The following is a 26,654-nucleotide window of genomic DNA, read 5'->3' on the forward strand; positions in this document are numbered from 1 at the left end:
GCATGCACCTGAAGAGTTACACCTTGGGAGGGAGTGTCGGGCCCCTTGCTCTGGGTGGGTCACAGATGAAGCTAGAGCTGGAGTAGGTAGAGGTGGGGTACAGAAATAGAGCCATATGACACCGCCTTCTAAGGAGCTGAGTAGCCTTTTGTTAGGAACCAGCAATATTGGTGGCACTTAAGTTCTCCTTGGCTCCAAAAGTGACTCTGTGTCTTTTGTAAAAACTTTATTACTTTGTATAAAACAAAGGTGGCCCATGCCTGGGGGCACAGGAAATCCAAGCAGACCAGCTGGGTGAGGGGCACAGCCTACCTGAGGAGACTGAAAAGGGAGGAATGCCCCCAAGGCACTGAGAAGGCACATTGAGATTCCCAGACCCCCAAAAGAGGCCTTGAATGAACCCCACCTAGCGGGTGGAGACTGGACAGTCAGCAGCCCCAAATGCTCAGGGGTGGCCCCACTCCCCAGGGCAGCAGCCCACTGATGTCCAGGATGAAAGGGAAGGCAGGATGGGAGAAAGCACCAGGTCAGGCGGGGCCTGAAGTGGATCCGAGCTGGGTCCGGGGCTCGCCTACACCAGCTCCACCCTAGCAGCCCCCACAGCTCCTGGCACAGGAAGCAGCCACAGATTGGCACAGGCCACTGACGGCCATCACGCCACACTTGGAGAACTTGTCCCGGCACAGGTCAGCTGTTGGAGGGAGGTGCAGTCAGGTGGGAACCTCCCACCCAGAACTAGTGAGGATGGAGGGGAGGGGTCTTGCAGCATCTTACAAGTGGGCCTGGGCACATATTCCATGCTAAACCTTGCAGGTGGGACATGGCCAGGTAGTGAAGTGGGTAGTGGGTGCTGCCAGGACAAGGGGTGGTTTTCCTACCTCGGAGGAGTTCCTCATGGGCACAGACTGTGCGGACACATATTTCCTTGTTGACGACATACACCCGGCGAAGGCTGGGGGATGAGCCAGGCATGCTTTCAGCCACACCCTCACCTACTCCCATGGGGCGAGTCCAGGGGTGCAGGCCCAGGCCCACCCTCTTCACTGCCTATCCCAACTCACACCTTCCCTGGTAGGAGTGGCCCCGAGTCCTCCCTTGCTCTCACCTGTAGAAGCAGACCTCATTGAGACACTGTTTACAAGGCTTGTGGATGGAGTAGAGGCGAGTGCACGGGTACTGTTCCTCACGGCAGTCTGGGGACAGGTGGAGGCTCACTCAAGTGCAGGTGCACCCTCAGGCCCTGCCCAGGTCCCCACACAAATCCAGCACCCAGGTAGCACAGGATTGCCCAACTTTAAACCACACACAAAGTCACTCCCATTTGGAAACAAAAATTTCCAGCTACCCATCTTGGTCTCTGGGACATCACAGTAGCTCACAAGCTGCCCTGTAACCCACTATGTAACCAAGTCACCACACAGGCTGGGCTTCTCCGGGTCCCTCCTCTCAGGCTCTCAGCTAGGTAGCACTCAGCTGGGCTGGGCTTGCTGGCCCCTCTTCACCTGGCCATGGGTACCACCCAGTTCAGGCTGTAGCCCCAGCACAGTGCTGGCCCCTCCCTAAGCTCTGCTGGCCAGATGCTAGTGGGCATGCAGGGAGGGCTATCCCACAGCTGCTTAGGGACATGTCTGTCAGCTCCCTCACCTAGCACCCTGTTGCTTAACCCTGCAAATCCCACCAAAAGGCCCTCTTTCTATAGCCGTGCCTGCTTTCTCCAGCTTCTGGAAGGTTCTTACCAAGAGGCCCAGGCTCCGTGGGTTCAGTCTCCAGGTCTCCTGGAACTGGCGGTTCTGGTGTAGGAAAGAGCCAGGGGTATTCAGGGCAAGCCAGTACCCCCATCCTGAGGCATACAAGTAGCTGGACTAAGGTGACAGCATTACCTGGGGTGGGGGCTGGGATGACTTCCTGCGGGACTTGCTGCTGGGACTGGAACTGTTCCTCAGGAGGTCGAGGACTCACTTCTGCGGGGGTGGGGTGGGTGGGTGGCAAGGCATCTGCTCACTTTCCCTACAGACCCCCACCGGGGTTGCTGGTTCTGCCCATCCTACCCCAGACTCTTACCTTGGTAGTCATAGTAGTTGTCTGCGTTGTCTGTAAGTGAAAAGGAAACATGATGGGGGAGGGGCCAGCTGAAGCCATGGTCCCAGAAGAGTGGGGCACCAGGGACCTGCCTCTGGGATTCCTACCACCCCACCGAAATGGGTGTCTGGCTGATGCATGTATATGGGAGGGCAGCACTGGGCACTGCGAGGACTGTCTTACCAATCTGGTCGCCATAGTGGTTGTACTGGACATGGTCCGGGAATGGGGGGAGAGGATCCAGGTCATATTGGCCCTGCGCCAGCAGGCCTGCTGAGGGGAGGGGTCATGTGTGGGCACCCCACAGAGGAAGGACAGAGAGAAAGCAGGTGGCAGTCCTATTAGGCCAGGGACCTACAACCAGGCTTAGGCTCAACAAAATTCAAAAAGTCCTGGGTCAGTTCCCTGCCCCTGCCCTTGCCTAGCCCCTCTGCCCTGGGTGGCCTCATGGCTGCTCCAGGAATTCCATGCTCCTGCTTGCGTCAGAACTTTCCATAGGACCCCCCAGGCCTTCTCCAGGCCTCAACTACCATTTCAGCTCTCCCGGGGCTAGCCCTGCCCCACCTTCCCTGCTATGGATTTCTATCATAGCACTCAACACCATCTGAAAGTTACCAGTATTTGCCTCTTCTCTAACCTGGCCATGTGGTGGGGGCCGGGTGCGTCTGCCTAATTCACAGCTTCATCTCCAGTACTTAGCTTATAGTAGACGTCAGGGAATGGATGAGACTCCTAGGTCTGGCACCTCCTCATGTGATGGATAAGTACCCTTCAAAGGCTAAGACTAAGTCTGTACAGACCCATGGAGCCCCACGTGGATCTAGCACCAGAGCCTGGACTCCCTGCCACTGCCGTGAGGTGCAGGCCTGAAGCAGGACTCGGAGCTGGACAGCAGAGTTTTGACCAAGTCCCACATGGGAGCCCCCGGCCCAGCAGCCGCTTACCAGGCAGGAACAGCAGGAAGAGGCAGGTGGCTCTCATGGCCATGGAGGGAGGAGGCTGTGGTGGCGTTGAGGACAGCTAGAGGGGAGGAAAGGACAGCTAGCTGCATGCTGGCCAGCTAGCTCAGGATGGCACAACACATTTCTGTCCATGAGCTCAGTCTGCAGGGGACAGACAGAGCCAGGTGTCTGGAGGTGGAGAGGGACATCTACAGTCCCTGCTTGGGCGAAGGTGAAGGCTTTATATCAGGTTCCAGGGCTGACTTGGTTTCCTAAAGACTGCTCATGTAGCCCAGGCTAGCTTCAACTTACTATACAGTGGAAGAAACCCTTAACAAATGGATGGACACTCACCCCACCCTGAGTTTACCCACCTCAAGACCATCACCTCCCTGAGTTCTGATGTTCCATGTGAATTCCAGTGACCTCAGGCACATCCTTAGGGTACCAGCCCTGCCCAGCCAACACCACAGTCACTAGTTCAGCAGCATTTGCCAGGCCTGCCACCTGCTCCCAATTAGCCCCTGGGCCCTGAGCAGGCTGCTCAGCAGGAAAACCACATGCATACAGGCCCCAGGAGCCCCCAGAGCGGCCAGGGCTGGGCAGGACTCCCAGCTCCAAGAAGATGCCTGCCAGCTCCAGGCCTCCCAAGACCTGGCTGTCTTCATTACAGACGCGCACACACGCACGAGACTGAGGCCTATTTGTCTGCAATAGTAGGAAGCCTGGGGAGAAGAGCCGGAGGAGGTGAGAGCACCTCTGGCTTCCAGCATGCTAACTGGGTAAGGCGAAGTGGCGTGGCCCAGGAATTCAGAACCCTTGACATGACCCTGGATGACAAGAGTGTAGCTTTGGTGAGGGCACTGGTCCAGGGCTTGCACAAAGTCCCTAATACCCAGGGACTCCCGGGTGAGTCCAGCCTCCAGTGCTGGCTACAGAGTCAGCTTGCTATGCCCTGTCTTAGTGGAGAGTGACTTCTAGATGCTGCCCACAGGCTAATCATCCAGAGGGCTCCCTACCCCACCATGGGACGTTCTTCCACACAGCTTGAACCCCAACTTTGATGTAGGTCCCCCTAGGAATCTGGGGAGAGAGCAAGTGAAAGACAGAAACAGGGTATCTGACCTCAGTTTCCCCAACCCTGAGGTTTCTTGATACCTTGCCCATCTCGGACATCTCGCTCAAGTGGCCCTTGGTAGGGGCCAGAGGCCCTTGCTAGTTTATATCCTTTCCCATAGGGACCATGGCTCAGGCTCCTCACATTCCCGCTTTTTAAAATCTGGACAGCCTTGTGGTTGGGGGGCCACCAGCTCCATAGAGGCTGATGATTGACCAGAGGCCCTGGGCATTAGGAAGCATCGGATGGCTGCCAATGTGTATCCGAGCCTTTCTCCAACACTCGCACTCGGGCCCAGGCATATGGCAGGGAATGGGGTTCATTGGCTAACCCCCCCCCCCCTCGCATGAAGAAGAGAATAATGAATTGCTCCCAGGGGACCCAGGCAAGTTCTTCAAAAGTTGACTTTGGGAGGTGTTAGGCAGGCCAGGAGCTGTTGGGATGGCTGATCCACCCCCACCTCTGGCCCTTTCCACAACTTCAGCCTTCTTAAGCCCCTTGGCTCCTCGATTCTGGGGGGCGAGGACTGGGAGCCCCCTCACTGGCTCAGACCCGAAGGGGGCCCCACCAGATGCTGCAGCACTGCTGTACAGCTGGGAACAATCAGCCGGCGGCGGAAACTTGCTGAGGCACTAGCTGGCTCTCCACTTCGGTCTCTCTTTGTCTCTGTGTCCGACCCCTGCCCCGCCCTCCACATCCCAAACACTTGGGGGACAGCGGCCCTGTTCCCCAGCACTCCCATCTCTGACGACCCCTAAGTTCCAGCTCTGGGTCTATCCTATCTTGTGCCCCACCACTTGCCAGGTGCCCCCTCAGTATCTACTCGGTACGCCGGGGCCAGGGTCTCCACAATCCTCCCCCTCCCCACCAAGAACGGAGTGTGGAGCATGGCGCCCCCGATACCCCTGGGCGCGCCCAGCCCGGGCCTACCTGTTGGGGCCCTTGTGCGGTGCTCTAGTGCGGCTGAGAGTGCCCGCCCGCTGCCCCGCAGCCAGAGCCCCCTACGGCCCCCAAGGCCCACGCCCGCCCCTAGCCCGGAGTCTCTGGGTCCTAGAGAGCGCCGCCGCCACGCCGCACCCTCGAGGCTCCAGCCCCTCCCCAATGCCGCTGATTCTGGGCCTGGTACTAGATGAGCCAGCCGGCTGGTCACCCCAATTAACAGAGGGATCCCAGTCCCTCCACCCGGAGTCCAGAGGTCACTGGGCTGGAAACAAAGTCTGACTTGCTTCCTGCCCTCTCTCTCCTTTCTTCTCTTTGCCCTTCCATCTCTCTCCTTCCTTTCCTCCTGGCACGACAGGCATGACCTTGGAGCAGATCAAATTCAACAAATGCACAAGTCCAATTTCACAGCTCCCCAACGCTGATTTGACCCCAGGAGTTGGCCTCAGTTCAGGGGAGCCCCAACATTCTTCCCTTAGTCTCTCTCTGCTTTTAGTGTCCCATTTCCGACACTGAGTTTTTTTGAAGATTTTTTAAAAATTTTATGTTCATTGGTGTTTTATCTGCATGTATGTCTGTGAGGACGCCAGATTCCCTGTAACTGGAGTTACAGACAGTGGTGAGCAACCATATGGGTGCTGGGAATTGAACCTAGGTCCTATCTGGAAGAGAGCCGGGGATCCCAACTATTGAGACATTTTTCTGGCACTAATTCTTATCTTGGGAGTTCAAGTTCAGCTTCCACGGGACTAAGTCTGTGCTGTGTATTTCTTGTACCTGGTCTAACCTGGTCTGAGTGAACTGCATTGCCTTGCTCTGTGTGTCTATTGCAGGGTAGCAGGGACTTTTGTCACCCACAAACCGGTGAACCCTGTGGTTGGCCAGCTGTCCCTTACTGTCAGGCTTAATCCCACTTGGGTAGGAAGGGAACCCCTCTGGCAGAAATGCTGCCGCTATACTTGACAAAAGGGGAAACAGAGGCCCCACAGGCAAGCTACTCCAAAGTTCTGGCCAGGATCTGTGGCTGCTCCTCTCTTCCCCTGGCCCTGAGGATACGGGTGAGGCTGGCTTCATCCTTCCTCTGCTTGGCCCTTAGGCCTGGCATTTGCCTGCCCAGTAGATCCATGGAGCGTCAGTAAACTATCCAACCTTGCCATCCTGACTGCAGTGGTTCGAATGAAAATGGTCCCCATAGGCCCAAAGGGAGTGGCAGTATAAGGAGGTGTGACCTTGTTAGAGTCACTGAGCAAGGGCTTTGAGGTTTCCGAAGCTCAAACCAGGCCCAGAGGTGCTCTTCCTGCTGCCTGCCATCCAGATACCGAACTCTCAGCTCCTCCTCCAGCACCATGTCTGCCTGCCTGCTTCCGGTCATAATGGACTACATCTCTGAACCTGTAAGCCAGCCCCGATTTGCCATGGTCACGGTGTCTCTTCACAGCCAAAGAACACCAAGACCCTGGCTCTGTCCACTGTCACAGCCCTCTGTCCAGCCACATCCAGGTGCCAGTGTATGCTTGACCTTTTCACCGCTGCCTGACCCAACACTCCATGAGCTGTGTGCGGCCTGAGGATGGCACCAGGTTCCTAGTAACAAGGCTGGAGGAGGTTTAGGAAGAGGAACCAGCCCTTCTTTCCTGTCTTCCTGCCCATGAGTCAAGCCAACTTGCATTTCCAGAGCGGAGCAGCCTGGCCAGCAGCCCACTGGTGGGGTGAGGTCAGATGCATCCGCCCTTCCCAGGGGATAGGGCTTGTGGTTCTGGCTGGGAGACCTGGGCTTAGAGCCTGGCTTTATCTGAGGAACCAGATCACAAACACATGCGAGGATGTGGGAGTGGCAGGCAGAGAAGATAGGCCCCAACTTGAGGCAAGCCTGTGGCTCCTCTCTTCTGTAGGGGTAGGAGGGTGAGAAATAGTGAACTTGAAGTCAGGCCCAGTTGTGACCACTACTGTGACCTCAAGCCTCAGTTTATCTATCACCATCTATAAAATGGGGTTGGACCCTGCAGTTGTGGGGCACAAGATGGCACGAATAAGAGGCTAAACCGTATGAAACGCGTATCCCACCTATCCCGGGAAGCCGACTGTCAGATGAGACGGACACTCAGGTGTCCAGTGTGACCAGAACGGTGAGCATGGGACTTGGACAGTGGGACATACCACAGTGCCCAGATCAAAGACCAGTGTAGCCAAGGCAGGAAAATCACTTTATTTGCTACACTGACAGCAGCCTCTAGCTGGAGTTGGTGACTGCTATCTCTACACAGCGTGGTCTAAAGTGGGGGCAACAATGAACACTTCCCCAGGCAGTGTCTGGGCAGGAATGTGACAACAGCCAACTCGGGAGCTGTGGGAGGTGATAATGGGTCCAGTTTCAGCTCAGGGGCAGGGGGATCCAGTGTCCAGCATGCCCTCCAGGCCTTCACTACCTCACAGAGCTGATGGGCAGTGTGGGCCAGGGCTGTTCAGCCAATTCCCGTTCTAACCGCTTGAACTGCTTCTTGGAGGCCTGTTTAGGCCGGAACCACCGCAGGCAGGCCGGGAGGCACTGGTCCAGCACGCTCTGCAGAGGGCAAGGGAATGGTGTGGAGAGACAGCTGGACCTCCACATCCCTCTCTAGCATCCATCCGTGTGGGCCCTACCTCCAGCAGGAAGGCTCCCACAAAGTTGAAGGCGACCAGGCCCAGCAGCAGCAACTTGAAGGAGCTGTCCGCAATGTTCCTCAGTCCTAGTGGCCCCTGCAGGAGGCCGGGGACCAGGATGAGGCCCACCAGGACAGAGCCCAAGAGCGCCAGGGCCACCAGGAAGGGCACTGGGGGTGGGGGAGTCTGTCAGCAATGGCGCTGCGCCCTGGGACGCATGCACGCACACACGCACGCACACAATCACACACAAATGCACACTCTACTCAGGGTCCCTTCTGCATTCCAGCTACCACCCCTCAACCCAACGCCCCCACCCCACCACGCGGCAGCACCGTTGGTGTAGAGCGGCTGGCGGAAGGGTGCCCCCTTTGACACGGCTGCAGCCAGGATGAGGTACTGGAAGCTAGATAAAGAGAAGACCACTGTGTTCTCGTAGTTGGGCAGGTTTTCGGGTGCGGGCACCGTTCTGTTCAGAGGCACGAACCTAGGGACCAGGGTGGTGGGGTTAAGTTAAGCGGGAGGGGTGTCAGAGGTAGGGGCCGCGCTGCTGCAAGAGATTTTGCTCCTTACCAAGGCTGGGTTACGACCAAAAAGTAGCCCCCCAGCTGGATGCCAGCCACCAAGGCCACCTGCAACAGCAAACTGCCAAGGACAGGCACGCTCAGCAGCGCCCCCGGTGGCCGTGCTCGCACTAACGTCAGGGCAGGGCCTGTGCGGCTCATGAGCACAGCAATCGTGGTGGTGATGACAAGATCGATGGCCAAGAACTGTAGGTCTCCCAGGTTGGTGTTGACCTATGGCAGGCAAGAGGGCAGAGACGCTGAGGACGAGCCCCAGGGTGTCCCATCCTTCTTGCCCACCGTCTGACCTAGCATCCTTATCTGATACTGGTGGACCTCAGGCCAAGATGCTCCCAACGATCTACGGCCCAGTCTGATATACAAGCTGTCCTGCCCCCTTTAGACATTGGGGTCTAAAGTTCTGTGGAATTTTTACATACAGCAAAACCCCAGCCTGGTGGAGCAGAGGGGCTGCCCTGTGGGGCCACACTGTCTCTGCTCCAGAGAAAGTGAGGTGACCTGGATCTGGCCCATTGTGTAGTCAATGGGGGGGCATACAGGGCATGTTCTGAGCAGGGGAGGGGTGGGTTTTGGCTCTGTGTCACTCCTGCCTGGGCTCTGCCTTATTCTCCCCTGCAGACTGGGAGCTTCAGGGCTTAGAGACAGCTACTACCATACACCAGTGGTTCCACTTTCAGGGACCCACGTCCAGTGGTTTTCAACTGCATGAGCTACACTGCCTAAGCCATGGCAGGCAAAGACAGCCACACCGCCCTGACTTCTCCCTGACACGGGGGGAGTGCAGGCCTGGGGTCTGGGGCTCTGCTGACGCTTGCTCACTGTGTAGAGAATCAGGACTGAGATGAACTGGGTCAGGCTGTACAGCGCCATGTACTTGAAGACGCTGAACGAAGTGTCCAGAGAACAGCGGCCCTCCCTAGGAGGCAAAGACAGACATGGAGGCTCAGGCTGCTGGCAGGCCCCGCCTCACCTTCATCCACAGCCCTGCCTGCCTTACCTGATGACAGTGGGCACACACTCGATACTGGCCATGCTGGAGGTGAAGGGAGAGACCACTGAAGCCTCTGCTTGGGATAACGAGATGCCCACGTCAGCTGCCTTCAGGGCCCCACAGTCATTGGCTCCGTCCCCGCACATGCCCACACAGTACCTGACAGAAAGAGGTGAGCAGATGAGCCGGTGGAACTACTCCACGCCCCGGGGAGTCCAGCCTAGTAACCAACTGGTGTTTGGTAAACAGATGTAATTATTTTTGGCATGGCAGAGGAGCCTGCTTGGGTACCTCTGGGTTTTTTTTACCATGCTTGGGATAGATCCCAGGGTCTCTTAAATGCCAGGTGGGCACTCTACCACACTTCTAGCCCAACCTAGGTACTATTTACTAGTTTATTATTGAGACAGGGCCTTGCGGGGTACCCTGGCTGGTCTGGAACTCACTAAACTACGTCAGCCCTGGTGTTTTTACTTGCTTGAGACAGTCTCCCTACATATTCCACACTGGCCTTGAACTAGTAGCAATCCTCCTGCCTCTACTTTCCAAGCGCTGGGATTACAGCCAATGCCAGCATGCCTGGCTCCTGGATGCTTCTGGAAGGTGAAGGGTTGCTAATGCCCGAGGAGGGGACCGGGACAGACAAATGGATGCGCTCACACCCACTGACCCTTTGGCACACCACCACATGGTACTCACTGAAGCTTCTGCAGCTCACACACGAGCTCCGTCTTCTGCTCCGGGGCCATGCGTGCAAAGACGGTGGCCTGCACCAGGACCTGGGGTGCGAGACGGAAGGACTGAAGAATCGCCTGGAGTGCAGAGGCGGGCAGCACAGAGCCCCTCCCTGGGCAGTTCTACCTTGGGCAGCAGCTTGGGGAAGTGCTTCTGAAGGACAGCAAAAGTGGGCCCGCTGAGGGCCAAGTGACGAGATTGGGGTTCCAGCTCCACGGGATAGCCTGTGGCCTGGCCGGGGTCCTAGGGATCAGGAAACTCAGTAAGGCTTTCCTTCCTCAGAAAGCTGGGCCCAGTCAGGTGCCATGGAATGGGCTCGCTGGGTACGGTGCAGCCAGGGTTGGTAGTCTGCCTCACCTTAGCCCCGTTCATGACTGCAGAAAACTCGGGTGGCAGGAACTCAAGGGAGGCAGGCTGGCCCTGCTCAGGGTGGGTGGCATGGATGATAACCAGGTGCTCCTGGGTGCCCACCATGCCACAGCCTCGGGCCACAGTGACTGCTGTCTGCAGGTTGTCCCCTAGGAGTATGAGGCACGGTCAGAGTCAAACTGTCCAGGGGCCTTGTCATCCTGATCCTTACGGGTGGACCTGTCGACTATGGCTGGGCTGGTCAATCTGGCCACGTCCCCAGACCTGTTCCTTCAGTGTCAGTCAGAGGAGCTACTGCATGACTGGGCTGTGTGAGACAGACCGTAAGCCAAGACCCTGTTACTCCAATGGGAATCCTACTTGCTTTGTGAGGTTGTCACAGCCTTCTAGCCTGACACCCAGAGTGGTGACCTCCTGGTGATCCAACAGGTGACAGGCTGGGCTATAACCCAGGTTGACACCCCACCTGGCTTTTAGGAACTCATTTGTCCTCATCTGTCAAACATGGGTGACAATGACATGTGATGGATACTATGAAAAGATGCTGCAGCAGGGGATGCTGGGAAACTTCTTTTTTTGCCCAGGACAGGTCCCCTAGGCCATAATACCTGTCACCATAATGGTACGGATGCCTGTCTTCCTCAGAGTCTGTATAACTGGGGTCGTCTGTGGCTTCAGCAGGTTCCGCATGACCAGCAGCCCCAGGAGGCTCAGCTCCTGCTCCACAGTGTCCCTACAGGGTTAGCAGCTCTGGGTCAGAGGTCAGGCAGGAATCAATGCCCCCTCCCAGTGTCTGGATGGGGCACTTGTCTGGGCTTAGCACCTCCCTCCACACAGCCCAGGGATGGATTCACCTTGTCAGCTGCTGAGCGGCCTCAAGGTTGGGTGCAATGGGCAGTGGCTTGCCAGCCAGGGCCACAACTCGGTAGCCAGCAGCTGTGTAGCTCTGCAGCACCTGGGTAAAGTCACTGGGTACTGTGGGGATAGGGAGTGCTATCAGGGCACAGGGGGGCCATCAGAGGCTGGAACCCACCCCCACAGTGGATGCTGGGCCTGCCCCCTTTCACCTGTCTCAGGGCTGCAGAGGCTGGCCACAAGCTCTGGGGAACCTTTGACATAGGCCTCAGGCTGGGTGGCCCCTGGCCAGGCCACTACCACGTCCATACGCTGCAGGGCAGACGAGAAGGGGAAGCGGCAGAGGACGCTGATGGGCTCCAGGGGCTCTTCCTGTGGGTGGGGGAAGAGCTGAGGGGCTGGCTGTAGGGCTCACTCCTGAGGCCCCAAGCCTCACTCACCTCACCCTGCAGCTTACCGTTCCCTGGTGCTGGGGTCCCCCGGGTGGGGGTCTCATTACTGCCAAGACCTGGGTCCCAGGTGCTGAGCCTGCAGCCGGACCCTCCTCCAGGACCTGGTTAGGGAGCAAACAGAGGAGGTTGGGAACCAGGGCTTTGACGAGGGGCGGGGCACAGCAGGACTAGACTGAGGGTGTACTTCATGACTGGTGGGGGGAAAAGTTAACATGGCCTTTGGAGCTGTGCAGGCTCCACTCTACACTCTGGCTGTCCTACCGGTACGCTGCTGGGAGATCTTGAGAGTTAGTAAAATCTCCGTGAAGCAGGTTTCAAGTTTATGCTAGGGCAATAGTAAGCAAGAAAAGGTGGACGCAGTGGGGTGCCAGGACATAGCAAGCACACAAGGTTCTCCCAGGCCCAATAGTGACGCAGGTGTGACAGAGACCACTAGGGAGTTCGAGATAGCATTCCTCAGGCCCCACTATCCTGCGGCAGGGATCTGGCCTGCTTGGCCTCCTCACCCAGCCTGTAGACTCCACCATCTTGAGATCCATAGGGTCGCCCACTGGGGTGTCACGTAGCTGGCTGAGGGCATGGCAGGTGGCCAGTGCTCGGAGAAGGGGCCCCAGGGGCAGGTGGCGGGGCTCTGGGACCAGTGGTAGCAACATCTGTCCCTTTAGGGGCACCACCCCCATTACGTCCAAGCCGTCCTCCGTGAGGGTGCCTGTCTGCAGGGGGACAATGCCGAGTGCTCGGGTGAGTCAGCACTTGCTGAGCTGGTCCCCACACCCCAGCCGGGCGAGTCCCATAGGAACCAGACCCTGTGTCCCTGCTCTATACCCCTATGGAGTCTGACCATTGTCCCTCCCCTCAGGTCATGGCCCTGGTGGGTCAACACCCGCTGCCCCCTGGTCCTTTCCTGTGATCACCACTGCTCAGTGTCCATGCGCTTGTTCCTCCCATCCTATCTGCCCACCCTCGCCACGGGAGTGCTCAGAGGGAGAAACCGGTCATGCCCCATCATGGTGGCTCTGGGCTCCCCTGATACCCACTGTGCACCGCGTGCTGCCGGTGGACTCACTTGCTGAGGACACAACACACACAACAGTGCCTCTGTGCTGGTCCCTACTGACCTCCAGGGCTGTGTACTTGCACAGCACAGCAGGGCCAAAATGGTTCTTAAACAATTAAAAAATTATGATTTCAGGCATTTGATCTGCCAGGCATGAGATGGAATGAGATGGTTGTGGAGGGAGGTCCCTAAATGCTCCCATGTGTGAATCAGGTTTAGGTTCACCAGGCTGTCTGCGGGAGCGCCCAGTTCCCCAGATCTTGCCAGCCAGGGCCCCACCTTGTCAAAGCACACAAGCCGCAGTTTGCCCCCCAAGTTGATGCGCAGCGGGTGGATGCAGAAGATGCCCTGTGTGCGCAGCCGACTCTGGGCATAGAGTGTGCACACGGTCATGGCGGCTGGCAGGGCAGGTGGTACCACCACCGTCACCAAGTCCAGAGCGCGGATCACGATTTCGTTCACGGGCACCTGTCAGGAGGCACTGTGAACACAGAGCCCGGCTGGCTGGGCCCTGCACGCGGACAGCTCCACCCGGCCCCTGGCTTACCCGGTTGCGGTAGAGGATGAAGATGCTGTAGACCGTGCCAAGCAGAGCTGGGGAGACAGCAAGGGGTAAGCGGGATTCCAGTCCTAGGCTGAGGCTGTCAGCAGAGTGAGGTATGCAGCCCACTCACCCAGGACAGAGAGCGCGGCCACAAACTTCATGCTGTGTTTGTAGAACTTGAAGCTGATGGGCCTCGGGTGGAGGATGGAGCTCACCAGGCCCCCTTTGGCTGTGCAGAACCCTGGGGGCAAGTCAAGGGAGGGAGAGGGGTCAGGGCAAGCTCCTCCCACACCACCAGCATCCTGGGTAGTGACAGTCACAGGGCCAGCCATCATCTGGATAGGGGTCACAGATGACAACTCACAAGGCTTGCCCAGCCCCCACAGTTTTTTGTTTAATTATTATTTTCTTCCTGTGGTTCTGGGAACTGAACCCTCATCCACGAGGCCAGTGATCTGCATACCTTTTTATTTTCCTGCAGCCCTCTTTTTACTTTTATTCTGACTGAGGGTCTCTCTAACTTGCCCAGGCTAGACCCCAACTTCTGATTCTTCAGCCTCCACCTCCCCACTGGCCACAGGATTTTAAGTTCGCAGCCTCCACAAGAGTTTATTTTAGGCAGGGTTTCACCATTTAGCCTCTGCTGGCCTGGAAATTGCTTAGCAGACCAGGTTGGCCTCAAACTCACAGAGATCCACGGGCCTCTGCCATTCCAGTGCTGGGTCCCCATAGGGATTTTAAAAGTGGCATTAGTGGACAGCCTCTCAAGGGGGTGGTTTCATTCCAGCAGTGCTGAGAGGACCAAGTCCCTTCCCCTCCCACAGGAGGACCCCTGCTGTCTCCTACAGACACCGCAAAGCTTGCTTATAGTCTGTCCCAACTTCTGTTAAGGACTAAGGGCTGGAGAGATGGCTCAGTGGTTAAGAGCACTTGCTGATCTTCCAAAGGACCCAAGTTCATTTCCTAGCACCCACATGGCAGCTCACAGCCATCTATAACTTCAGTTCCAGGGGGTCCAATGCCCTCTTCTGGCCTCTGCAGGCACCAGGCATGCATATGTACAGACAAACATACAGCAAAACACCCACACATGTAAAATTAAGAATTAAAGACAAAGATGGGACAAAACGCCCGACTGGGTGAACTAGTCAGAATCACAGTGGCAGAGGTGGTGGTGGGGCCCAGGGCTCCAGGTCCTGTCCTGTCCTGTGTCACTGCTCCTCTGTGTGCTGGGCTTAGCACTCCTCCCCACCTCCAGATATGTACCTGTCCGGGTCACCACTGCTAGGACACGGGGTCCCAGGTAGGCCCGGGCCTGCAGAATGAGGGTCCCACAGAAGAGTGTGTGCCGCCGATGGGTCTCTGGGCAGTAGGGCTTGGGCCCCTCTGGCAGGGCTGTCTTCAGCACTGGGATGCTTTCCCCTGGGGGGGACATGGTGTGAAGTCCATTAGGGGCCCTCCCTCCCACTGAAGCCGACAGCGGGAAGAGCTGCCTGCAGCTCCTCAGAAGCCACACTTAACTCTAACTGGGTGGGGAACAAGAGGGAAGCAGGCCAGACAGGAGGACTTGGGACCGTGAGGCATGAGGCGATCCCGAGGGAAGGCAGTCAGTTATCGGGAGGCTGCTTTGGAGAGCTGGGCCAGCCAGTGCCAACATGTATGCAAGTTGGGAGGCAGGGTTTGGGAAGACTGTGTGGAGTTAGTTTACCAAATATTTTTGTGGATTTTAGAGAGATCTTGCTATTATAATGAGGCTGGCCTCAAACTTGTGATCTTCCTGACTCAGCTTTTATGAGTCCTGGGAATTACTGGGTGAGCCACCACAGCTGGCCACAGCTTACTTTTTGTGTTGTTTTGATTTGAGACAAGGTCTCCCCACATAGACCAGGCTGGCCTCAAACTCAGAAAGATCCACCTGCCTCTGCTTCCTGAGTGCTGGCATTAAAGGTAAGCACCGTCACACCCAGTATCACATATAACTACTAAGGATATTTGGATGGGGGTGTCTGTCACCTCTACAAAGCTCTGGGCAGGCTGCCTGGCAAAGGAGACTCCATTGTTGAGCTCCTGTGAGGACAGAATTATCGGTATCTACAGCAGGCATATTTCTAGGGCAACTCAAGAGCAGCCCAGGCTCACTGTGTCCCTAAGATGAGGCAGGTGTGGGATAGTCCATTGAGGGCCAGACTTTTTTTTTTTTAAATACAGGTTCTCATGTAGCCCAGGCTAGCCTCAAACTTACTATGTAGTCAATGACTTTAAACTCCTGATCTCCCTACTTCAACTTCCCAAGTGCTGGGGTCACTGGTGTGTGCCACCGTGCCTAGTCCTTCTGCTCTTTGTTTATTTTTGAGACAGGGTTTCTCTGTGTAGCCCGAGCTGTCCTAGAACTCGCCCTGTAGACCAGGCTGGGCTCAAACTCACAGAGATCTGCCTGCCTCTGCTTCCCCAGTGCTGGAATTAAAGGCATGGCATCTTTTGCTTTTTTGTTAGTTTGTTGAGGATTTTGTAGTTGTTGTCATTGTTTTGAGATGGAGTCTCACTGTGTAGCTCTGGCTGGACTCTAACTTGGGGTGACCCTGCTTCTGTACCCCGAGTGCTGGGATTACAACTGTGTTTGCTTTTTTGCTTTCATTAGTTTATTATACAGACGAAGCCCAAAGCTGGACCTGGGGGTGCAGTGCTGTAACACTAGCTTTTCAGAGGATTACAAATTTTAAGCCTGCTGGGACTACAGAGTGAATTCAAAGCCAGCCTGGGCAAGTTGGTGATGCTCTGACTTGAAAACTAAGTATATTCGAGACCAGCCTGGTCTACAGAGCTAGTTCCAGGACAGGCTCCAAAGCCACAGAGAAACCCTGTCTCGAAAAAAAAAGAAAGAAAACTAAGTATAATAAAGGAGAGGGAGTGTAGCTCAAGGGTAGTCTACAGCGTGGTGGTGTTTGGAATGAGAATGACCTCCATTAGCTTGGGGTGTGGCGTTGCTGGAGGAGGCGAGTCACTGGAGGTATGCTTTGAGGCTTCAAAAGCCTCCAGCCCTTGCCAGTGCACGTGTTCTCTCCCTCCCCCCCCATCTGTAATGAGATCTGGTGCCCTCTTCTGGTGTGCATGCATGCAGGCAGAACACTGTACACATAATAAATAAATCTTCGCAAAAACAAAACAAAAAGCACTCGTGTTCCTGCCGCCATGCCTTTGTTCCATCTCCACAGACTCTGATAGACTCCGACCCTCTGGAACCATACGCTCAATTGCACACTTTTTCCTTCAGCAAGGTTCTATTGGCTTGGTCATGGTGTTTTGTCACAATGCTAGAGACATAGCTAAAAGAATAAGGTGAAGGAAGGAGCAGAAACCCTAAATCCCAACACTTGGGAGGCAGAGGCAGATAGAGATCTCTAAGTTCAAGGCCAGCCTGGTCTACAGAGAGAGTACTAGGGCAGCCAATGCCACACAAAGAAACCCCATCTCAAAAAGCAAAAACTAAGCCAAAACAAAACAAAAAAAGAACGAAACAAAACCAAAAGTAACTAAGATTAAGATACAGGGCAAACTAAGGTCCTGGACTCAACAGTTGGCACCATATACCATCAACAAAAACAGGAACGACAGGCAACCTTAGGCCAGAGCTTTTCTTGGAAACAACCATCCACTCTCATACTTTTAACTCAGGCTGGTCTGGACCTAGCCATCCTCCTGCCTCAACCTCTTGAGTGCTGGGATGACAGTGTGAACCCCTGTGACAGGCTCTTGCATGAATCTCATAGATACTGAGAGAGGCACAGGTAAGGCTGCTCTTGGCAGTGCCATCTGCACTGGCTGGCATCTCAGGGCAGATCAGTCACCATCCTTCCTAGGCAGCGTGCGGAGGGCTACACACATGTGAACAATCACCCAGGACACGTGGAACAGAACTGAACAGGATCACTGGGTGGTGGCGGTGCACGCCTTTAATCCCTGCACTCAGCAGGCAGAGGGAGGCGGATCTCTGTGAGTTCAAGGCCAGCCTTGTCAACAAGAGCTAGTTCAGGACAGGCTCCAAAGCTATCGAGAAAGCCTGTCTCGAAAAATGAAAAAAACGACTAAACAGGATCACGAGCCAGTGTACACAGCTGAAGGTACTGCGGTGGTGGTGTGAGCATGCGGAAGGGACACGGGACACAAGCAGGGACCCTGGCTCATGTGCCACACTCTCCTGCAGGGTTTAGAGTCTCAGCCATCTAGCAGATGCTGACACAGAGAGTTTACGCACACCCTATCCCAAAGTGACTGACAACCACGTTTGTCAGGTAGGGAAACTGAGGCACTGAGTGTTTAAAGGCATTTGGTTAGGAAGTGCTGAAGCCAGGACTGTTACTTGAAAGAAAAAGAAATATCCATCTAAGGCTGGTGAGACAGAGGGCTGGATGGGAGGGAAGGGCTCTGGGCCTGGGGAAGCTGGACTCACCAGTCAAGGAGCTCTCATTGACCACACACTCGCCCGCCACCAGAGCGGCATCGCATGGCATCACGCCGCCTTCCTGGGGCAGCACCAGGCAGTCTCCGGGCACCAGCTCGCTGGAGTCCACCCACTCCTCCTCTGTGGGAAGACAGGGTTCAGTAAGGGTCAGCTGCCCAGCTTCCCTGCTGCCCCCTAGGCCCAGCCTCCCTCCTGCCCGCTCCTCACCTCCTCCAGGCCGGCACACCTGCACCCGCACAGACAGCCTGACCATGTCCCTCAGAGTCACACTTTGCTGTAGGACAGAGGGATGGGCAGAGTCAAGTGCACGGCAGCCCCTTGGGTTTACCCTGCTCGGTCCTGCCGGGCCGCTCACTCTCACCTTTCTGGTTTTGTACAGAGCCAGGCAGATGGAGATGGCCGAGATGAGGAAGATGCAGAGGGCATACCAGTAGTAGTGGTCGGCCAACCAAAGCGCGATGCTGAAGGCTTGGAATCCGTAGTAGGGGTTCAGTGCCTGGAGGGCAGAGAGACACAAACACTGCACCCCAGGCAGCCCACAGACAGCTGGGTGGCTGCCCCAAGCAGAGCTAAGCCAGTCCCCTGCTGAGCCCCACTCCCAGTTCCTATGACATTCCCCAAGCTGCGGTGAGGAGGACGCGGGCATTTGTCCCCAGACCTGGCAGACCCCTGCTAGGCTTTCTAAGTGCCACGTAAGGACGAGGACAATCCACAAGGTGGAGCCACCACCGGAAGCAGGGACAGACACTGAGGGTTAAGCCAGTGGCCTAAAGCCACACAGCGCGTGAGCATCAGGCTGCAGCTTGTAGAAGGCCAGGGCATGACTTCCAAGTAGAGATGGTCCTTTTGGCTATGTGCGGCCGTGTCTGTGCCCAGTCCTGTCCTGAGGCCGGGGTTCCTCCTGGGAGGACATACTGTATAGTCTTTACCCTTATTTACAGGACTGACAGAAAGCAAGACGACAGACTGGAACTGGGCCCTGGGGCAGGACCAGCTCTAACGCTGGCCTCCTGGCCTGAGTCTGTGCTTGACTCTGTGGCTCAGCTATGGCCCTCTGCAGGCCTCACTCTGCATCGACCCTCCCCGGCCTCAACCTGGGCTCTCAGGCTGAGCAGACTAGAGTCTGGGACGGTCTGTCACAGACCCCTTCTCAGATAAGGATAAACTGGACCCCAGGCCCCTTACCTCATCCACCAGCAGCTGCAGGTAGGACTTGACGGGAATACCGATCACATTGGGGCCGTAAATAGTCTTTCTGTAAGAAGAGAAGCCACCGAGCTGTCCCAGGGTGTCGACGACCCCACTTTCCACAGAGGAAGCCAAGGTCCTGAGAAGGTCCAACTGGACGACAGCAGTGTGGGAAGGGGGAACAGGTGGGGCCCCAGGGCCAGGGCAGCACACACCTCACGGCTTGGTCCTGGAGGCTGAGGCCGGGGCGGGAACGGTGAATGTCATCACAGGTGCGGCCACGATCCAGTAGGCTGGTGAGGGTGGGGAGGGGACACTGTGTGGGTGACAGGGCCTGAGCTCTGGACCTCGTCCTCTGTAGGCTGAGAAGTTGGGGCTCCAGGGCTGTCAGGGCCTGTCAGTCACCCTAAACCCTGAGAAGAGCTCAGCTTACCCTTGAAGTCCTATGACTGGACCACAAACCACTTCCCTGAGGAAGACTAGCAATGGGGATGGGCATTCTACGGTCAGTGACAAAACCATTATTGACATCAAGGATACCCTCAGGCAAGTCACTTAATCTTTCTGTGCTGTTTCCTCATCTGCAGAGCGGGGACAGTAGACACAGCCACCTCCTCGGGCTGTGGGTGGCTGAGACGGTAATGCTGAACATGCCAGTGAGTTCTGTTCCTGTCACTACCTTACAAAAGAGGCTGGTCGAGCCTGTTTTCCCCTGCAAACACCTGAGTTTACCCAAGGATTGTCCTGGCTGTGTGAGCACAGGATGTACGGGGCAAAAAGACCCAAGTGTGGCTGACTCCACCTCCCCAGGAGCAGTTCACACCCTTCCTAGCTGGGAGCTGAAGGGTCGTGTCCGTCACCCCTGAGGTGTGTGCTCCACACTGCTCAAGGGTATCCCTGGCATTCCTGGTGGTAACAAGGTCTGGTACCCTCCACTGTCACTTCCCCAGGGATGTCCGGGGTCACCTTCTAGATTAGTGCCTTCCTCAACCTTATCTAGAGCTCGCTTCTAAGGGTTCAACCTCAGCACACCATGGGAGTCAGAGCCTGGGGTGTGGACCCTCCAAAATGACTCTATGAGATGACACGTACCCTCACCCCCCCCCCCCCCCCATTTACAGGAAGCAGCTCCCAGCTGAGATGGGCTTAGTGAACAGCCCAAGGTTTCAGGGCAGACAAGAGTAGCCTAGGCTAGACCAGCCCCATCATGCCCTGGGACCTCTACCTGACTTGGCAGAAGGCTTGCTGGGTCTCTATCCAGACGTAACGTTGGCCTTGGAGAAGGTAATAGCGCAGTACCTGTTTCTGGGTGGGAGAGGAGAGGCCAGTGGGAGGTGGCCCAGCATCAAGGAGCAGCCACAGGCAGGTGGGGAGGGTACAGGGACAGCATCACGGGGGAGAGAACTTGGGAGTCTGATAGCATCCCAGAACTTTGGGACCACAGAGAGCCAGAGGGACACAGAGAACCCTGAGCCCACACAGTGTGATCCAGATGCCCAGAGAAGGGCAAGGCCAGGTCAAGCCCAGCTGGCCACTTACTGCCTCTTTCTGCCCGTGGAGCTGGGTGGTGTCCTCCCATGTGTCCTCGGGTACCACTCCCACAGCTGTCTGACTTCGACCATCTTCTGCCTGGGCCTGTCGGGGCAGCTCCAGGCTGGGGAGGGTTGGGAGTTACTCTGCGACTCCAAGGATTGCCCAAACCTCCCCTCCCCAGGAAGGGATGGGAGGGACCCCTGTATTCTCACCTGCCCTCGCCAAGAGCCTCGGTCTGCACCTGGACTGTGAAGAGCTGCCTGGAGCTACCCTGGAACACAGAGATGTGACTTCAGCCTCGAGAAAGCCCACCCCGACCCTTTCAGGGCAATCCTTGTGGAAGGCCAAAGACACAGGGCTCTCCATTTAGACAGACAGCACATCACATCCAATGGTCTTTCTGCATCCGAGTGCGGCGTAGATACATGTGCGTGGCAGTGCACCTGTGTGCTCACAGACACCAGAGTAGGCTATCAGGTACCTTGCTCTGCTGCTTTCTGTCTCACTTCCTTGAGACAGGGTCACTCCTGGACCCTGGAGGTCAGCAAGCCCCAGAGATCTTGCTGTCTTTGCTCCCTCACCCCTGACATGAAGGTAAAAATCACTTGGGCCCCCATACCCAGCTTTTTACACGAGGGCTAGAGATTTGAACTCAGGTCCTAGTGCTTGAACAGGAATTGCCCTTATTCACTATTCCAGTTAGTTTTCTGTCGAGTTGACATGAGCTAGAGTCATTTGAGGTGGGGGCACCTCCGCTGGGAAAAATGCCCCCATGAGACTGGCTTGGTGACTGCATGAGAGGGCCCAGCCCAATGGGGGAAGGGCCTCCCTGGGCCTGTGGTCCTTGATGGTACGAGAGAACAGACTGAGCTGAGCAAGCCAGCAAGCAGGGTTCCCCCAGGGCTTGGGCTCCAGGCCCTGGCTCCCCTGAGTCTCTGACCTGGCTTCCTTTGATAGTGGACTGTGATGTGAAGAGGAAGGGAGATAAACCTTGTCCTCCTTGCTTTTGGGTCATGGTGATTTTCACAGCAGGAAAAACCCTGACTAAAGCTCCCATTTAGAGCCTTCTCCAGCTCTAGGTAAGGTGTTGTTTTTGTGGGATTGATTATGGAAACTATCAAAGCTATTTTCTAAAGGGAAAAAAAAAAAGCTACAGGATCATAAGGGAACCCAGTGAACCACACCAGGGTTGCCTCTGTCCACTGCCCACATGGGGTGCAGAGGTGCAAACAGGAAGATGAAGGCTTGCTCCCCTCCCCGCCCCCAGGGCCGGGCACCCCAGCATCACGCTACCCTTTCTTGGTCCCGCTCACCTCTTTGTCTCTTATTTCTATAACGAGTGTTTCGGCGTGGGCCAGGCTGCACGGCCTCAGGCGCAGGCGCACGCCCCACAAGGGCTTCCAGCGGAATACCAGCCAAGGGATCCCGGCCAGCATCCAGATGGCGGCGTGATAGCCGATGGCCCTCCATGGACTGCCACAGTAGCCGCTGAGCCTCTGTGGATGGGGGCGACAGGGCCGATGAAGCAGGGGGCAGGCGGGGGTAGAACAGAAGCCAGGACACCAGCGGGAGACTGGAGTACCCCTCCTCCACCACCGCTACCTACCACGGATGAAACTGAGGAGCTGAGGGGATCGATTGATGTCCCTGTCATCAGGGTCCCATAGCTGGGGGGCGTGCTGCCCACGAGCGGGCTGCTGTCTGTGGACAGGAAGGAGAAAAGTAACAGAAGTGAGGGCTCTTTGCTTTTCCTGGTTTTCAGTGCTGGCAATGGAACCTGGCCCTCCCAGGGCTAGGTGAGCCACTCTAGCACCAGGCCACGCCCCCAGGACTTCCTTCCTTCCTTCCTTCCTTCTGGTCACTTTGTACCTCTATACCCTGTGAACGGACTGGTGCATTGTTTTTGTTTTTTTGTTTTTTTCGAGACAGGGTTTCTCTGTAGCTTTGGAGCCTGTCCTGGAACTAGCTCTGTAGACCAGGCTGGCCTTGAACTCACAGAGATCCGCCTGCCTCTGCCTCCCACCGCCTGGCTGGCCCGTTTGTTCTTAAGAGTGTCTCGCTCCCTCGCGCGTCCAGTCAGAGCTGGAGAGAGGCACGTAGTTACCCTGCACACCTGTGTCCTGCTGCTGCTCGGTCGGGCATGACATTTCACCCACATTCCCTTCCGCACTGGCACCTGTGGGCAGGGACTGGGTTCTCATTCATTCCTGTGCCCAGCTCAGGCCTAGAGTCCAGAGCCCCTATAGAATCAAGTCCACACTGATTGTGTCAGACACAGGGACTGGCACCAGGCTGCTGTGGTGAAGCCTCCTTCCCGTCTACCTCCCTACCTACGAGGCTGTGGTCCCAGCAAGGCAGGAGTCTTTCTATATGTTTCTACCCAAACCAGTCCACCTTTTCCTCTCCCAACAGCTATAGCCACAGTGTCCATAGTCTCTTGGCAGCTTGGTCCCTGTAGGCTGAGGCTTCTGCAGTTTCTCCCAGACCTTTAAAGAATCCTGACCTGGCTGGGCGGAGGTGGCACACGCCTTTAATCCCAGGCAGAGGCAGAAGGATCTCTGTGAGTAGTTCAAGGCCAGGCAGGCAGCTTTACAGAATGAGTTCCAGGGCAAACTCCAATGCTACAGAGAGAAATCCTGTCTCGAAAAAACCCAAACCAAACCAAACAAAACAATACAAAAAATTCTGACCCATCAGGCTGGGTTTGTGGTTCAGAGGCAGGTGGCAGGCGTCCTGTGCTTGAGGCTTGGTGGCTAATCACGTGTGAGCCTCTGCTCCCAGCCATTTTCCCATGGCTATCATATAATAATTCTGGCAGGTGTAGCTCCATTCTATTTTTCATTATTTGTGTGTAGGTGTGTTGTGTGTGCACATACATGCTCAGCTGTACTCTTTCTCACTCTCTCTCTCTCTCTCTCTCTCTCGAGAAGTTGACACTGGGAATCTTACTCCATTATTCTTCCTCTGACTTCATCTGAGACAGGGTCTCTCCCTGAGATGAACTTAGAGCTCTTCAATTAGTCTAGGCCGGCTGGCCAGAGGGCACCTCCAGCTGTGTGCCACTGTGTCCAGCTTTTACGGTGGTGCGGGAATCCAAACTATGAGCCTCAAGCCTACAGAGCAAGCATTTATCTACTGAGCCATCTTCCCGGCCTCCTTTCTCCATTTTAAAGGAAAGGGAGAGGTGAAGTAACTCACCCAAGATCACACAGCAAGAACCTGGGAGCGCCAGGAGGCTTGCCCAGGCAGGCTGGCTTCAGAGTGGAATTGTTTTTATAATTAAACAATGGATGTATTGGTCTCATACAAAGACAGATCTTGGTAAGGCAACCAGGGCTGAAGGAAGAGTTCATTTCCCATGTGCCAGAGCTGGTCTTGATCCTCCTGGATGGATACCCACTCAGGACCGTAGGAATGGGGACAGGGCACAAAGGCTGGTTGGGTCAGGAGGCCTGAGTCCTGGGCTTTCACACCAACAAGCAACAGCCAGGAACCAATGTGTGTCGTGCCACCTAAGTCCTCTTTAAACTGAGGACCCAGAAAACGGCTACACCAGAGGCTCGCCAGTGGGCCCTCTTCCCACCTTCCACAGAAAACCAATGGATGACGATGCAGTTGGGTCAGGAGGCCTGAGTCCTGGGCTTTCACACCAACAAGCAACAGCCAGGAACCAATGTGTGTCGTGCCACCTAAGTCCTCTTTAAACTGAGGACCCAGAAAACGGCTACACCAGAGGCTCGCCAGTGGGCCCTCTTCCCACCTTCCACAGAAAACCAATGGATGACGATGCGGTGTGCTCCAGCAAGGGACTGACCTCTGGGACGGACAGACAGACCCTGGCATAAGGGTGGAGCCAGCCAAGAAGAACATCATTTCTGTCCCTTGGCCCCAAGGAGCAGCCTGGCTCTCACGGAGGGGACCTGAACTCAGGACAGGAGGGTCAGCAGGAGGCTTTCAGGTCCTCGGCCACAGTGGCTACGGGGCCTATCAAGGATACAATCACCTGCTTATTCCCCCACACACCATCAAACAGGCACAACTTTCATCTCTATGCGACGGCTGGGAAACAGGTGTATGGAGGCACGCTGCCCAAAAGCCATATTTACCATCTCTATTATCAACTGCACCCTGCCAAGCTGTGACTCACAAAGCAGGTGCCCCAGCCTCTCTGGGCTTCCAGTCTCTAAGTGATAGCGTGTGCAGAGACGCACTGTGCAGCTGGCCACAGAGGGTGAGCGAGGAGACCAGGAGGCTGGTGTAGGTGGGAAGCTTCCCACCAGGGTGTGGTCTCCTTTGACCCCCATCACCAAGCCAGAAACCTGGCCCAGGAATGTCAGCTCCTTCCTGCGACTTGAGGCCCTTGGGGCACCAGCTGCACGGGGCTCAGACTGATAAAGAAGTCACAGAGCCAACACTGAGTGGATCATCTGACCCGAATCCATCCACCGAGTGCTGAGGGATGGCCTCTGATGCGGTTCACAAATGGAAGTGCAGGGCCTCCCACATGCCCTCTGCCAAGGGCTTGTCAGGAGAAGAAATGGGCCTGTCTTCCTCCGTCCCCACGATCACCCTCCCTCACTGGTTTCTGGACTACGCAGACACTGCTGCGCAGACAGTGCTGCGGCCAGCACTCAGAGACTGAGAGAATGGATGGATGGATGGATGGATGGACTCCGCCCACGCACTACAGAGCAGGGAGGTGGGTTAGTCCCCTAGCGCCCTCCCCCACACCAGCCTCTTCCTTAGAGAGAGCCCTTACCATTGGTCCCCAGGATCTAATCTGGAAGGTTCCTTTCTAGTGTCTATCACACACACACACACACACACACACACACACACACACACACACCCCATTTCACAAGGATGCTCGGGAAGGAGGGAAAGCAACTTGCCAAAGGAGGAAGTCACATCTGAGGAAAGCCCCAGAGTGCCCGAAAGGGCCACGCCCAGTGCACTGTCTGGCAGGAACACAGGACAGCTTCAAAGCACTTGGCCAGGCTCAGGCACAGCTCACCTGTAAGGTGTCCCAGAGCTCACCAGTCAGGCAGCCTCAAGCTGGCTTGCGCAGGCTGTATGTTCTCTAAACTGTCCTTCTGCGGCTGCCTTATCAGCCAAGGCAGCCCGAGGGCCTCCTGGCAGCAGTGGCAACATCTCAGTTCACCTCAGCCCTCTGGGGGAGGGACTGTTGAAATGCTCCCCTCAAAGATGGGGAAACCGAGGAACAGAGCTGTTGAGATTCAGGCTTAGAATCAACTGACTTTATCATGAAAAAAAAAAAAAGAATCACATGGCCTCAAGTGAGGACGCAGGAATGACTGGCTGTGACGAACAGGGCCTTTAATTCACCCTCACTGCCAGCTGCGGCAGGAAAAGCATAGATTAGGAGTCTCATTTAAAATGGGGGAGGGGCAGTGGTGGCGAAGGTTCAGCAGGTAAAGGCAGCCTGACGGCCTGGAATCCATGGCGGAAAAGTCCCCTAGCAGGGCACAAGGACTGTAGCACATGTGGGTGAACATATACACTGGATAATAGTAAAATTTATAAAATATTTAAAACAAGAGCTACATTTAGTAGCCCATGATTGTAATCCCAGCACTGGAGAGGCAGGTGGAGGCAGCAGGATCAGGAGTTCAAGGTCACCCTTGACTATGTTTCACCTCTAAGGCCAGTCTGGGCTACGTGAGACCCCAATCTCAAAAAAGGGGCTGGAGAGGTGGCTCAGCAGTTAAGAGTATGGTCTGCTCACAACCTTCTGTAACCACTCCTCCCCCACACTATTAAAATTTTTAAAAATAAATCTCTGAAGGATAAAAAAATAAAATAAGACCCAAAGATTGCAATTTAGTTCAAGAGTGGAGCACAAGCCTGGGCTTGACACCCAGCACCAAAGCACAAAGCCCAAGTTTAGGCAGCCCAAGAGAGACGGCCAGACAGCATATACAAAGTCACACCCACACTGTAGGGCAGAGGGGCCAGAGTCAAAGCCATCTGGGAACCTCTTATTTCCTGCGGAAGACTCAGCTTCCTGCTGCGAATCTGCCAGTGACCCAGGGCACCAGCATCTACTTCTGGTAGCCCCCCCCCCCCCCCATGGCTAGGAGCTCCTAGCCTCCATCAGGCTGGGAGGGTGTGCACCTGGGAGGTCTTTGGCTAGCGTCTGGAATCTGGAGA

General features: G+C 55.9%; 2 protein-coding genes across 7 annotated transcripts in view; both read right to left on the minus strand.

The window, feature by feature from the left end:
- Positions 1-195: 195 nt before the first annotated feature.
- Mfap2 (microfibril associated protein 2) lies at positions 196-5,129 on the minus strand. 4 transcript variants are annotated; one of them, XM_005352915.3, is made up of 9 exons: positions 5,068-5,129; positions 3,024-3,099; positions 2,263-2,352; positions 2,062-2,091; positions 1,881-1,961; positions 1,737-1,790; positions 1,106-1,193; positions 879-952; positions 196-691 (listed from the first exon to the last, which is right to left on the minus strand). In XM_005352915.3, exons 2-9 carry the CDS (start codon positions 3,064-3,066, stop codon positions 588-590), a joined length of 564 nt encoding a protein of 187 aa, XP_005352972.1. In that variant the 5' UTR covers positions 3,067-3,099; positions 5,068-5,129; the 3' UTR covers positions 196-587. The 4 variants fall into 4 exon arrangements, with proteins under 4 accessions (XP_005352972.1, XP_005352973.1, XP_026637659.1 ...); XM_005352916.2 differs by having other exon boundaries at positions 2,263-2,349; positions 5,068-5,113; XM_026781858.1 differs by lacking the exon at positions 196-691 and having other exon boundaries at positions 698-952.
- A 2,132-nt stretch (positions 5,130-7,261) lies between these two features.
- Atp13a2 (ATPase cation transporting 13A2) overlaps positions 7,262-26,654 on the minus strand; it is a 20,226-nt gene continuing 833 nt past the window's right edge. Inside the window, exons 2-29 of one of the 3 annotated variants that reach the window (XM_005352918.2) lie at positions 22,090-22,184; positions 21,797-21,979; positions 20,696-20,754; positions 20,490-20,604; positions 20,176-20,255; positions 19,166-19,243; positions 18,948-19,017; positions 18,124-18,258; positions 17,970-18,036; positions 17,751-17,882; positions 14,570-14,725; positions 13,434-13,544; positions 13,307-13,353; positions 13,039-13,227; positions 12,209-12,415; positions 11,708-11,803; positions 11,463-11,622; positions 11,250-11,370; positions 11,004-11,128; positions 10,384-10,544; positions 10,153-10,269; positions 9,991-10,070; positions 9,298-9,450; positions 9,120-9,216; positions 8,290-8,513; positions 8,052-8,203; positions 7,717-7,812; positions 7,262-7,636 (exon numbers count right to left, since the gene is read on the minus strand). In XM_005352918.2, coding sequence (XP_005352975.1) covers positions 7,587-7,636; positions 7,717-7,812; positions 8,052-8,203; positions 8,290-8,513; positions 9,120-9,216; positions 9,298-9,450; positions 9,991-10,070; positions 10,153-10,269; positions 10,384-10,544; positions 11,004-11,128; positions 11,250-11,370; positions 11,463-11,622; positions 11,708-11,803; positions 12,209-12,415; positions 13,039-13,227; positions 13,307-13,353; positions 13,434-13,544; positions 14,570-14,725; positions 17,751-17,882; positions 17,970-18,036; positions 18,124-18,258; positions 18,948-19,017; positions 19,166-19,243; positions 20,176-20,255; positions 20,490-20,604; positions 20,696-20,754; positions 21,797-21,979; positions 22,090-22,184 — 3,356 coding nt within the window. In that variant the 3' untranslated portion in view covers positions 7,262-7,586. Of the gene's footprint in view, positions 7,637-7,716; positions 7,887-8,051; positions 8,204-8,289; positions 8,514-9,119; positions 9,217-9,297; positions 9,451-9,990; positions 10,071-10,152; positions 10,270-10,383; positions 10,545-11,003; positions 11,129-11,249; positions 11,371-11,462; positions 11,623-11,707; positions 11,804-12,208; positions 12,416-13,038; positions 13,228-13,306; positions 13,354-13,433; positions 13,545-14,569; positions 14,726-17,750; positions 17,883-17,969; positions 18,037-18,123; positions 18,259-18,947; positions 19,018-19,165; positions 19,244-20,175; positions 20,256-20,489; positions 20,605-20,695; positions 20,755-21,796; positions 21,980-22,089; positions 22,185-26,654 lie in introns of all 3 variants that reach the window. The other 2 variants (XM_013348403.2, XM_013348404.2) reach the window with 2 other exon arrangements.

The sequence above is a fragment of the Microtus ochrogaster genome, chromosome 10 (genome assembly GCF_000317375.1).
Source record: "Microtus ochrogaster isolate Prairie Vole_2 chromosome 10, MicOch1.0, whole genome shotgun sequence".
Taxonomy (NCBI): Eukaryota; Metazoa; Chordata; class Mammalia; order Rodentia; family Cricetidae; genus Microtus; species Microtus ochrogaster.